Genomic DNA, 12,803 nt, shown 5'->3' on the forward strand with positions numbered 1-12,803 from the left:
GTTCTCATTGGAGAAGTCTGGCCGCCAATCACACACATGCCCGCCCTTCAACTCCCATTGGCCAAATTAACCGTCTGTTTGAGAGACTCTCGGTCCGTTGGTCAGCGCTGCTCGGCGGTTGCTGGGGCCCGCCTACGAGCTTTGCAGTAGGCGGTGCAAGAGGACGGGGCGCGGCGGGGGACACGGCGGCCGCCGCGGGGCTAGATCGGGCGGCGGCGGCGGCGGCGGCGGCGACGGGTCTTCCGCCTCCCTTACCCCCGTGCTCCTTTTTTCTTCCTCCTCCTTTCCTTTCCGGCCGGGTCTCATCCACTTCCCCTGACGGCGGCCCCGATCCTACGGTACCGAGGAGCTAGGGAGAACGAGGGTGGGCCCGGCCGTTGGTGCGGGGTTTGGGCCCGGGGCCTTCGGTCCTGAAGCGGGAGCCGGGGGCGGGGCCGGGGCGCCGTTGTCGGCGGGAGGAAGAGGGAGGAGACGGGAAGCCTGACAGCAGACGCCTCCGCCGGGCGCCTGCCGCCTCCTCTCCTGAGACTGCCGCCAACTCTGCTGTCGAGTTCGCGGGCCCGCGGCTCGGTCCCGGCCTCATCCGGCTGGCGGCCCGGGGTTGTGGGCGCCAGGGTGCTGAGCTCGGCGCGGGGGAGGGAGTCCAGACGCCGGGGACGCCCCGCGCCCCGCCTTTCTCCCCCGCCCCCGACCCTGGGGCCTGGGTCGCGCGAGGAGGTGCCAAGGGGGGCGGGCAACTAAGAGGACTGCTTGGACCGCGTTGAGGTAAACGTTGGGATCCGGATGGGTGGTGTGGAGTCCACCTGAAGAGAGCGGTTTTAAGGACACCTCCGTGGTGGCCGCGTCGTTCTTGTTCGTCTTTTTATCTCCCCTTCTTTCCCTCCCCTCCCCCATATTTTCTTTCCATTTGTTTTTCATGTTTTACAGTAAAGGCATGACTTCCCGGCACCGCAGGGAAAATAGGGTGCAAGCCCAGGAACTATTTCCCCATCACCACTTGTTGAAAAACTGATTTGAAGGCGGCTCCGGATTTGAACAAACCAAAGTGCCAGGATTTCAAGCGTCTCTGGTTGTACTCTGGAGACCCTTCACTGCTAAATATCAAGACGAAAAAAACGGGAAACTGATCGGGTAAACATTTAAACTTGAAAACTTGTGAGTTTGATTTCGGTCTAGTAAATTTGCAGCTTCTCTTTTGTTGGCTAATTCCTGCGCTTAACTTCCTCGTTTAAAATATCTTTACAATCTGTTGAAAACACTTTTGTTATTCGGGTCTCTGTAAAGCCGAGCATCCTCTACTGGGTGGATATTTCCCTCTGCGGTAACACAAACAGATTTTTGAAAGTTACAGGCAGTGGAATGTATATAGGCCTTTCACATTAGCACAAATGATAGAGCATTTTACGCTTCAGAGAATACTGATCATGTTTATTTTAAAGTTGGAAATCCAAATTTTAAAAGACAGAAGACTGTCACATCACAAGATTTAGGCGTTCCTAAGCACAGATATTTAATGTTTTTATAACTAGGTTAGAACAAAATTAATCATAATTTTGACTGATTTGTTAGAGGAGTAAAAAATACATACCACTGACTTAAAGTACAAACATATGTAATGGTAACTGATTTGGGGGCAGGAATCATATCTGTCTTCTCTGCCATTGAAAACCTATAGCCTAACACAATATTTGGCACGTGAGAGTCGAACATTGAATAATTTGTTAATTGGAAGAAGATACAGTTAAATGTATTAAAACCTAAACTTTATCATACTTTCCAGAATTTCTCTGAAACGTTATGTCTTGTCTCTTGAGTTTATGTCCATGGGTTTCTAACGCATTGGCAATTTAGCATTCTTTTGAGAGAGAATTCCTATAACCCAACAATAAATTATCTAATATAGATTAAGGGAATACTCCCTTATTGCTGGTTACACTTTTAAAGGATAGTTATTCAGAATGCACTTAAGAATTTTTGTCTAACGTGTTTATAGAGAACAGAATTCCATCTTGAATTCTATCAAATTCATTTTAATTTCTTATATTTGGGTTAACGTAAGAGCTTAGCCCAAAGGCATGGCTCTAGAGAACGAATGGTTGTCACTGACAACATTTGTTCTTTATCTCAGGTTTTCAGTGTCCGTAATGTAACGTCATAATTTTGGCAAAGATCATAAAAATGTTTTTAGGGTAAATTGAGAAATTATTAAGCTGCTTCTGAGTTAAATACTTGGAAAAATAACAAAAAAAATCATTTACTTATTCCGTCAACAAATGGATTTATAGACTTATATACTAGGCACTATGTTACCTTCTTAGATTTGTTCTAACTTACCAAATGAAATAATATAAGTGAAATAAATAATTAACAAATGCATTCATCTTTAAGGGAAAAAAAGAGGGAACAGGGGTTAGAAAAAGCACTTTGCATATCTTGATCATCTTTAGAAAACTCGGTAGACATATATGTACATTAAAAAATTATTTACTTTGAGCTCTGTATCTTGGCTTTACCATTTTATGTCATTGTTGCTGCTGTTAATTGCAGTTGGTCTGTGTTCTTTTTCAGTTTTTGCTTTTTTTCTTCTCAGAACAATTTTGGACATTATACCCATCTTCATATAGAATTAGGGCAATTTATTGGCCCACCTGTTTGAGCAATTTTTGAACATAATTTCCTATAATTGTGTTCCTAAAATCAGTTGCCCAGAACTGTGAAGGTAAAAAAGAGTCTTTTAAACTTCAATACACATCTAAATTGGATGAGACTAATATAATTAATACCCGGGATCCCTGGGTGGCGCAGTGGTTTGGCGCCTGCCTTTGGCCCAGGGCGCGATCCTGGAGACCCGGGATCGAATCCCACGTTGGGCTCCCGGTGCATGGAGCCTGCTTCTCCCTCTGCCTGTGTCTCTGCCCCTCTCTCTCTCTCTCTCTCTCTCTCTCTCTCTCTGTGTGTGTGTGACTATCATAAATAAATAAAATATAAATATATATATATAATTAATACCCTAAATATTGATATCAGATTGAGTTTTCCTAAAACATAGTGACATCTGAATTAGTTGCAGTTCTTTTTTCATAGTTTTAACTTACTTGAATTTCATCAAATTCAAGGAATGGACCTAGATGTTACTAGTAGCTTGCTCTGGTTTTGCCTTCCTATACGTATTTCAGGTAAGTTAAGACTTAATGGACAGTTTATTCATTTGAATTAAGTTTTCCGACGTCTTTACTCTTGAAATGTTTATACCTTTTATTGTTAATTACTCTCCAAACAAACTGTTGTTTTAACACTTATCTCTGTTTCTCTTGAAAGAACCTTATTCAGTGTCAGAATGGAAAGATTTGTAGTGACAGCACCACCTGCTCGAAACCGTTCTAAGACTGCTTTATATGTGACTCCCCTGGATCGAGTCACTGAGTTTGGAGGTGAGCTACACGAAGATGGAGGAAAACTCTTCTGCACTTCTTGCAATGTGGTTCTGAATCATGTTCGCAAGTCTGCCATTAGTGACCACCTTAAGTCAAAGACTCATACCAAGAGGAAGGCAGAGTTTGAAGAGCAGAATGTGAGAAAGAAGCAGAGGCCCCTAACTGCATCCCTTCAGTGCAACAGTACTGCGCAAACAGAGAAAGTCAGTGTTATCCAGGACTTTGTGAAAATGTGCCTGGAAGCCAACATCCCACTTGAGAAGGCTGATCACCCAGCAGTCCGTGCTTTCCTGTCTCGCCATGTGAAGAATGGAGGCTCCATACCTAAGTCAGACCAGCTGAGGAGAGCATATCTGCCTGATGGCTATGAAAATGAGAATCAACTCCTCAACTCACAAGATTGTTGACAAGGAGGTTACCACCATTGTGATCAAGATAAATGTGGAGTATTAAAGTTATGTGTTGATTGTGTGGTTCATTTTTATATTTATTTCATTTAAAATCATGTGATGCAGAATAGTTTTGCAATGTGTATATAGTTGCAGGCAAAAAAAAAAAAAAAAAAAAAACCTCACTGCAAAACTTACTGTTAATTTTAGTCACCAATGGTGTAAAGCAAAACTTAGGGTTTAGAGTGTGCTAGGATACCTGAAACCTGATGGTTATCTTTAAAATTAATGGTTTTTCTCCTGAAATGTTTGTGCATGGAAGAACTGCCCTGCTTTTATCCTGTTGCCATATATGATTATTCCTTGTGAGATTACTTAATTACTTGGATTGAACACTAGCCTAGGAAATTGAAGCTGCTGCCAGGCAACACCACTCACAGTAACATAAAGGAATTATTTCTGATTAGAATTCTCTTCAAAAAAGAAGGGATGTGGGAAACTGTTCTGGTATCTTCAGATCCCTTGAAGAAATGACTTTATTTCAAACTATGTGTGCATATGATGTAGTTACCTTATCCTTCAGTTCCTCAGTCTTTTTTCCACTCTTCTAAAGGCTAATTGTGTTTAGTAGCAGCTTCAAGTGACGGAAAGACTAAAATCTTTATTTCAATGTCCGTGCCAAAAAGCCATGGGGAATTTTGCAGTGACATGATTTTAGTACTTTTGAACCAGAAATTTCATTTCAAACATCCTCTTGAATTTGCTTTTTTTTTTTTTTTTTTAGTGTCTTGATGTTAAAACTTTTCAAGATTGGCATTTTAATTTAAACAGGTAGACATTTTATGATTGAGTTTCCTGTTTTTACAGAAACCCAGTAATTACTTTTTGGCGGACAGATCAGATAATAAGGAAATTACTTTCTATACATTAATTTTCCCATATGATTTATAAGGCTTTATAAATAGACTAGAAACAAGCTTACTTATTTTCATTTTATGTGCTTTGCCTCTGGTAGTACAAGGTTTTTAAACATGGATGGTAAACAATTGCCTAGAAAGACTGGCAAGATTTTTGTAGTAGAGACTGGCAGTATCCTGCATAACTGAGTGAGGAAATAATCAGTTCTGTTAAGGGTCAACCATGCTCAGGAAATGAGTGAACCTCACTATCCTATAAGGTCATCAAAGTAGCTTAGCCCAGTTATGTCCTCTCTATTGAAGACCCAAAGTATATTTTTAAAAAACTAAATAGCTGAAGACTTGGACTAGAGCTTTAAAAAAAAGAACTTAAATTCCTTGAAAACATTAAAATTTAAAATGCTTAGAAAATACACTTCTATTACAAAGCACTGACATGAATGCCCAATGTGACTTGGGAGTTTTCTTTGAGGTCATTTTACCACAAATCGTTAAGATTAAAAAAAAAAAAAAAAAAAGCCAAAGTGAAAAAACGTTATATTTTTCAGAAGCAGCTTTCCATGTCTGAGTTTCTTTGACAGACTTAAAAGTTCCTAGTTCAGGTTGTCAAAATGCCCATCTGATTTTTAGAACTTATGTGGGTTTTTGTTTTCATTTTTAAATAAGCCTGCCACGAAAAAAAAAGATTTTCAGACTGAATGAGTTTTTCTCGTGTTTAGTTATGTAAAGTAGCACAATAAATGCCTGGAGTAGTGCTGTCAATGCTAAAGCACATACATGAGACCAGCACCAAAACAACCAAAATGTACTTTGCTTTTACTTCCCCTAGTAAAGAATTTGCAGGCAACCATGTTTAATTTGAATTACTTAAGATGGTAGAAGATCTAAGAAGCCAGGAAAATAATTGAGCTTTATAACATTTTCAGAGTACAAAACTAAGGTTAGATACACAATCATTCTAATTTTTCAAAATTCCATGTGATTCAGACTGCTCTCTATTTCAATATTAATTCACACTAACAGCAGAACAGTTTTGAGTAGTCAAGTGGTAAACTGGATGATGTTGCACTAAAATTTGAGTTTCTAGTAGCTATTACTGATTTGATGATCATTTAGGTCCCATATGTCTTTATTTCTCCAGGCTCCTAACTATTCCCACATACACTCTATCTAGGGGCATAATTCATCCTCCTGTTAGGATTATATCATGTCCTTAGAAGCATTTTCCAACCTTTGTGGAAGTTTAATATGTTTACTGATTATGAAACCTTTTGTTCCCTGAAATTGGTTAACTTTGTCTCATAGTTAAATAAATATGGCAGAGTGATTATTTTAGCCTGCCTAAACTGGTACAAATCCGTGAAACCATGGTTGGCATATGTTGGATAACAAAGGAAAATGTCTGAGGCGTATGCTGCTGTGGAGGTGTAGTGGACATGTACAGAAGCTTTCGATCTTAACTATATAGTGTTAGTGTGATGCTATACTATTGGAAAAATAGCTTTTTTTCTATTTTATAAGTTGTATGCATAAACATAAGATTTGTAATGTTTCATTTATAAACTGCCTTCAATACAAGCTTACCTGTTAATAGTGTTTTCTTAAAGTATGGTAGTCTGTCTTCCAGAATTTCACTATATGCTTACAGTAAATAGTTACTAGCTTGTTGAAATGTTAAATTTCTTGTTTTGTTTTGTTTAATTCTGTAGGGCATATAGCAGGCCTGAAGGACATTGTAATCATTTCTTACAGGGTGAAAATTTAGAAAGATTGTGTACAAGAGCCTAAATAGTTATTTTATTCATTATTTTCTTTTAAGACTTTTTTTTTTTTTTAACAAATGCTATTTCCAGTTAATGCATTTGGCCCTACTGAATTTTGGGGGACCAGAAAACTTTTTAAAAAAAGCTCTGCATCTTACAATTGTAACCAATTAAGTATCGGCTTGGGATTGTTCTGAAGTATTCATTGCTTAAAAACTATTGTAAGTAACAGTTGGCAAGATCTCCAAGAAGAAAGTTCTATGTTAAAACTTTTGCCTGAAGGAATTTGTATGTGAATGTTAATGGAAAACACATTTAAACAAAATAAAATTTAAAGTGGCTCAAAATGAAAGCCACAAACATTTTGTCATTTGGTGCTTAGTCTTTGTGAGGGCTCTCTGTGGTTTGACTTGCCCTGACTGCCTTTATATGAGTACAGATCACCTTAAAACATATTCATTAAAAAAGAAGATTCATCCTATAATTTCATTGAAATTCTTAACCCAAAATAAATTGCTTTAGTTTCTGGTCAGCACTGATTAACTTGTGAATAGCAAAATGGCTGTCCTAAACCTTCGTTTATCTCCAACCATACTATCCTAGACTTCGAAGGTAAATACAGTTCTTACCTAGTGGTATTCTACTTGTATCCGGAACATCAGAATATTGTATTCATTAAAATTTTACTATGTCTATTTTTGTATTCCTGTTCTTTTCTTTTTCTCAAGCATGTATCCTTAGTATAAATGTGTCACTTTTAAAGTTTTGTCTCTGACTTTTGGAAATAAATTTCAAAAAGAAATTGTTTCAGAAGTTTTTGAAAGCACATTTTGTGAGTCAGTTAACATCTAGATATTTTTTAAATATTTAATCTCTGCACCCAACATGGAGCTCAGACTTGATCCCAAGATCAAGTCACATGCTCTACCAGCTGAGCCAGCCAAGTGCCCTATATTTAATTTTTCTTAAGTAACATAGTTACAAAATACCAACAGAATTTTACTGAGTTTTATTTTTCTACTACTTATATCTCTATAGGATTATTAGCCCTTAAGCTCAATATAAAAGCATATATTCTGTCAAATCAGATTCACATCATAGCTAAAAATAGCTCTTTTCCTTAAAAATTACATAGGTAGGGATCCCTGGGTGGCGCAGCGATTTGGCGCTTGCCTTTGGCCCAGGGCGCGATCCTGGAGACCCGGGATCGAATCCCACATCGGGCTCCCGGTACATGGAGCCTGCTTCTCCCTCTGCCTATGTCTCCGCCTCTCTCTCTCTCTCTCTCTCTGACTATCATAAATAAATAAAAATTTAAAAAAAAAATTACATAGGTAATAGTTAACCTAGTAAGTGCTTTTAATTGGAAACTTTAATTTTCTACTTCTAGAAATATTAATTATGAAAGACAAGGGCCTAATTTGCCTTCTATATGTTTCATTGGGTTTTTCAATGATTTGCTATATTATTCACCACTGGGGTTAAAAAATGCTAGAAGTTGAAAGTTGTTTTGCCTTTTAGTAGTTTTATATAGTTTTGAGGGCATACATTTCTCCTATTTGCTTCTTTCTGACAGAAAATTAATGAATTTATAAAGTAATTATATTTCCTGGAATCAAAATGTTAGGAAGGACCTTAAAAAAATCAGTCAATACTTCAGCTTCCCGTTTAATATCAACAAAGCATCAAAGATCTGTCTTTACTTTTCCTAAAAAATCTCATTAAAATCTTTATTAAACCTTTTTTAAAGGTGAACCACTTGAATATATGTACCTGTGGGTCTCCTAACAGTTCCTTTTTTTTTTTCTGTGTCTGTGTAAGTTGAGTTGTATTATGTACCTATAACACAGTATGTCATGATGCAAAGAGGCTCCTGGGTTTAGAGTAGCTAACCTATCCCTGTGAAAGCTAAAACCAGGTGGTACAATAGGACTACGGGTGATCCAATGCATTTGATAATGTAGGGCATGATTTCCATCTGACTACCTTTCTATATGTTACTTGATTTTAGCTGTTTTATGGGCATACTACAAACAGTGAATGTATCTTACCTCTTGTTTAAATGTTGAAATAAGATCACTTAAAAGTCTAAGTCCAGGATGCCTGGGTGGCTCAGTGGTTGAACACCTGCCTTTGGCCCAGGGCATGAGGAATCCTGGGATCAGTCCCACATCGGGCTCCCTTAGGGGAGCCTGCTTCTCCCTCTTCCTATGTCTCTGCCTCTCTCTCTGTGTCACTCACAAATAAATAAAATCTTTTTTTTTTTAAGTCTATGTCTTCCAGTTCTTGGTTAAATTTGAATAATATGCAATCAACTAGTATTTACTGAGTCCCTATCCTATACCTAATACTACTCTAGCCACTGGGGACACATCAGAGAAAATAAATCCATGCCTTCAAGGAGCATACATTTTAATGATAATACAGTATCATAATTCATTGTCATAAATAACACTGTGATAAGAGTGAAGGTGGACATATTGTTGTGTTTTCTAAGCAGCCTCTTTAAGCATTTGTCATAAGACTGGTTAGCCAGTTATTACTGGTTTTGTTTTGATTCTCAAAGTCTTATTTTGTACAAGAAGAGTAGTAGAAATTGAAAATTTGTGGACTAAATGGTCTGCATATCCTTTGAAAATCTGGTGGTTTTTGTAATCCACAAAATAGATATTTTAAGATTAAAATATATGACCCCAGGATCATGACCTGAGCCAAAGGCAGACGCTCAACCCTGAACCACCCAGGTGTCCCAAAAACATCCTTTTTATATTTGTTTTTCCTCTGAATTTTTTCTTGCATTGCTCATGTAGTACCTATTCAATAATAATAGTTTTATGCATTCTTTTTTTAAAAAAAGATTTTATTTATTTATTCATGAGAGACACACAGAGAGAGAGAGAGAGACAGGCAGACGGAGAAGCAGGCTCCATGCAGGGAGCCCAATGTGGGACTCGATCCCGGGACTCCAGGACCACGCCCTGGGCCTAAAGCAGGCGCTAAACTGCTGAGCCACCCAGGGATCCCCTATGTATTCTTTTTAATCTAGCAAATTCCACTTCTATTAATATATCCTATGGAACAAAATAGTCAATAATATGTAAAGATATATGGAAAGGAAGTTCATTTTAATATTATAATAGTAAGCAACTGCAAATACTATGAATGTCCAGCAATAGGAGAATGGTCCAAAAATTATGACACATCCATATTACAGAACTTTTCAAGTGATCTTAAAGTATGGATCAGAAGAAATATCTACAGTATTAAGTAAAAGAAATTTAGTGCATTTTCTTGCTTTTGAGGGAAAAAACACTGCAATAGAAGTACACTATGTATGAGGTGGACAACTTGCACCATATGTCAAGATTCCTGACGGGTGGTGATATTGAATGAGGTGAAAGAGAATCCTTGCTTTTTTTTTTTTTTTTTTTTTTTTTACACCTCTATGTGTTGACTTATTTACAACAAGCAAAGTTATCTTTGTCACACATACATATGTGTGTAGAAATATGAAGTAGACTTTTATTGAAACCTGTGAACACAATAGTTATATCCAACTGAAAGAATAGCAATATCATGATACATTTACACTATTAATGAAAACCTTAAAGAATTTGCTGAACACGGGATCCCTGGGTGGCCCAGTGGTTTAGTGCCTACCTTTGGCCCAGGGCCGATCCTGGAGACCCAGGATCGAGTCCCACATTGGGCTCCGGGCATGGAGCCTGCTTCTCCCTCTGGCTGTGTCTCTGCCTCTCTCTCTCTCTCTATGTCTATCATGAATAAATAAATAAAATCTTTAAAAAAAAAAAAAAGAATTTGCTGAACATATACTTTAAAACATCTTTTTTTTGAATTCTTAAAATTGACTTTCATAAAATTTAGTTGCACATTTACAAAGTTAAATCATCTTTCTTTTTCCCAAGTTATTCATTATTAAGTACATACTGGGGAGTTGGGGAGTTAATTTCAAAGCTATACCTTTAATATCCCTGTATTTTTCTTCTATAGATAGCCTAAACTTCCTAGTTGTTCATAGTAGTTGTATACATGACTCCACTGTGTTTCAAAAATGTCTATAATAAACATAAATTTAATCACTGCTAAAATTCCATCAACATGTTTTAAAATCTGTCATCCAGTGAGAATAAAAGGAATCTCATATCATCAGGTAGTTCTTTATAATATATAATGTCTATGAAACACTTTAATTGTCTGGTCATTGTCATTTAATTCTATTATTCTCCATGAAGGTAGCTATTCTGGAATTTAGTCTTTTGAAAACGTTCTGGTGGGGGATTGCCTAACATCCCCTTGCTTATTGGCACAACAGTAATTTCTTTACTATTCAGTATCACAGTGACAGAACAACCAATGTGCAATCTTTCCCTATTCTACTGGCCATTTGTTCTTAATCTTTCTTATTTTCTTCTTTCGCCTCTAATGCTTCTTCATCTCTTCCTCTTGTAGATTCCTTATGCTGCACCCTTGGCTAACACAAAATATTATCAACTTAAAAAAAAAAAAACAAGAAAACCAAAATATCAACTCACGGACATCACAAGAGTCACAAGTAGGAAATTCATGTCTACAATCCATGTAGTTATTAATCCACATTCTTAGGAATACCCATAAGATGGAGCTGATTTTTGTAATTCAAATTGCAACTACTGGAGCAACTGAGTGGCTCATTCAGTGGAGCATGTGACTCTTGATCTCAGGGTTGTGAGTTCAAGCCCCACGTTGGGTGAAGATTATAAATAAATAAACTTTTAAAAAAATGGTAAAATGATAAGTTGAAAAAAATTGCAAATACTGCCAGAACATTGCAATCAGTATCCTCATGGAGTCATACATACACATGACTAGATTCTACATTTCTATAGGTTTTACAAATGCTCTGTCTTTACAATTAACCTTTAACTCATTAGGTGTATATTAATGTGTCCATCACATTGACTTTTATGTTTGTTACTTGTATAAACAAGGAAGCTAATAATATAAGTATCTGATCAACCTGATTGTTTTCTTAAGGCTGTATGTAGAGTACCAGTCATCATACCACATCTGGGAAACATATGAATATGTTTTCAAATTATTATCAGTATATTTTGGTGTTTTATTTGTTTCTGTATTCTTTTTTAAAAATCTGTTATTTTTGTCAAAATAACACATGCATACACTTTTAAACATCTGATAATGTAAATGATTTATAAACAGTAATCCCTGCCTCACTCTCTCACCCTTCCCTATTCTTCTATTCTCCCATCACCTACCTTGAACTCTTTTACCTGTTTCTTCTTCTATTTTGGGTACAATATGCTTATGTTACAAATTTGATTTATTAATTTTAGACAATATGCTTAAAAATGAATATTTTGTTGTTTTCCACTATCATCATTCCACACTTTCTCTCACCATATTACGTAGTTAAAAAATTAACAAAAAAGTTTCCATTTTCTTTAAAAGTTTCCATTTTTATGGCCCTGTAGATAACTGTTCACCACTGAACCAAATAATGTATTTATTTCCTTTCTCAGAGGATCTCTGGGTGGCTCAGTGGTTTGGCGCCTGCCTTTGGCCCAGGGCGCGATCCTGGAGTCCCAGGCTCGAGTCCCAAGTCGGGCTCCCGGCATGGAGCCTGCTTCTCCCTCTGCCTGTGTCTCTGCCTCTCTCTATCTCTATGTCTATTGTGAATAAATAAAATCTTTAAAAAAAATATTTCCTTTCTCAAACAATTTTTTGATTTTTAAGAAAATTTTATAATTTTATATCATTTTATTATGTTCCCTTTTTTCCCAAAGAGATATGGCAATATCTATATACCTATTTATAGCAGATACCTTAGTAATGCAAAAATATGTCAAACTATTAATTATATTTATTTTCCTAGAGACATTTCTCCTCAGCCTTGTTTCCTCCTGCTCAAATTTGAATCTGCTTTTCTTTTCCTTTTTCTTTTCTTTTTTCCTTTTTTTTTTTTTTTTTTTTTTTTAGGTCCAAAACAGTGGTCATCCTGAAATGTCTCTGCTTTGCTGCTTGTCTGGCTAGATCCTTCCTTTCTTATAGTCCACAACCTATGCTTTGCATAATCCATTGCTTGGCTTAAGCATATCATCAAAAAGCTTCTCAAGAAAGATTGTATGGAAGATTTATTTCTTGATATGTTGTGTGACTAAAAATAACTTCATTGTTGCATCACAATTAATCAAAATTTTGGCTAAGAAGATTGCTTTACTGTCTTTCGTCGTCTATTGCTATATTAATAAATCTAGAGCTTTTCTCAATATTGTTTCTTAG

General features: G+C 37.0%; 1 protein-coding gene across 3 annotated transcripts; it reads left to right on the plus strand.

Annotated features, from left to right (window-relative positions):
• Positions 1-143: 143 nt before the first annotated feature.
• CGGBP1 (CGG triplet repeat binding protein 1) lies at positions 144-7,198 on the plus strand. 3 transcript variants are annotated; one of them, XM_072806481.1, is made up of 3 exons: positions 144-338; positions 928-1,155; positions 3,319-7,198. In XM_072806481.1, the coding sequence occupies exon 3, from the start codon at positions 3,338-3,340 to the stop codon at positions 3,839-3,841; it is 504 nt and encodes a 167-aa protein (XP_072662582.1). In that variant the 5' UTR covers positions 144-338; positions 928-1,155; positions 3,319-3,337; the 3' UTR covers positions 3,842-7,198. The 3 variants fall into 3 exon arrangements, with proteins under 3 accessions (XP_072662582.1, XP_072662580.1, XP_072662581.1); XM_072806479.1 differs by having other exon boundaries at positions 147-338; positions 928-1,131; XM_072806480.1 differs by lacking the exon at positions 144-338 and adding an exon at positions 459-765 and having other exon boundaries at positions 928-1,131.
• The last annotated feature ends 5,605 nt before the right edge of the window (positions 7,199-12,803 follow it).

The sequence above is a fragment of the Canis lupus genome, chromosome 30 (assembly GCF_048164855.1).
Source record: "Canis lupus baileyi chromosome 30, mCanLup2.hap1, whole genome shotgun sequence".
In the NCBI taxonomy this organism is placed as follows: Eukaryota; Metazoa; Chordata; class Mammalia; order Carnivora; family Canidae; genus Canis; species Canis lupus.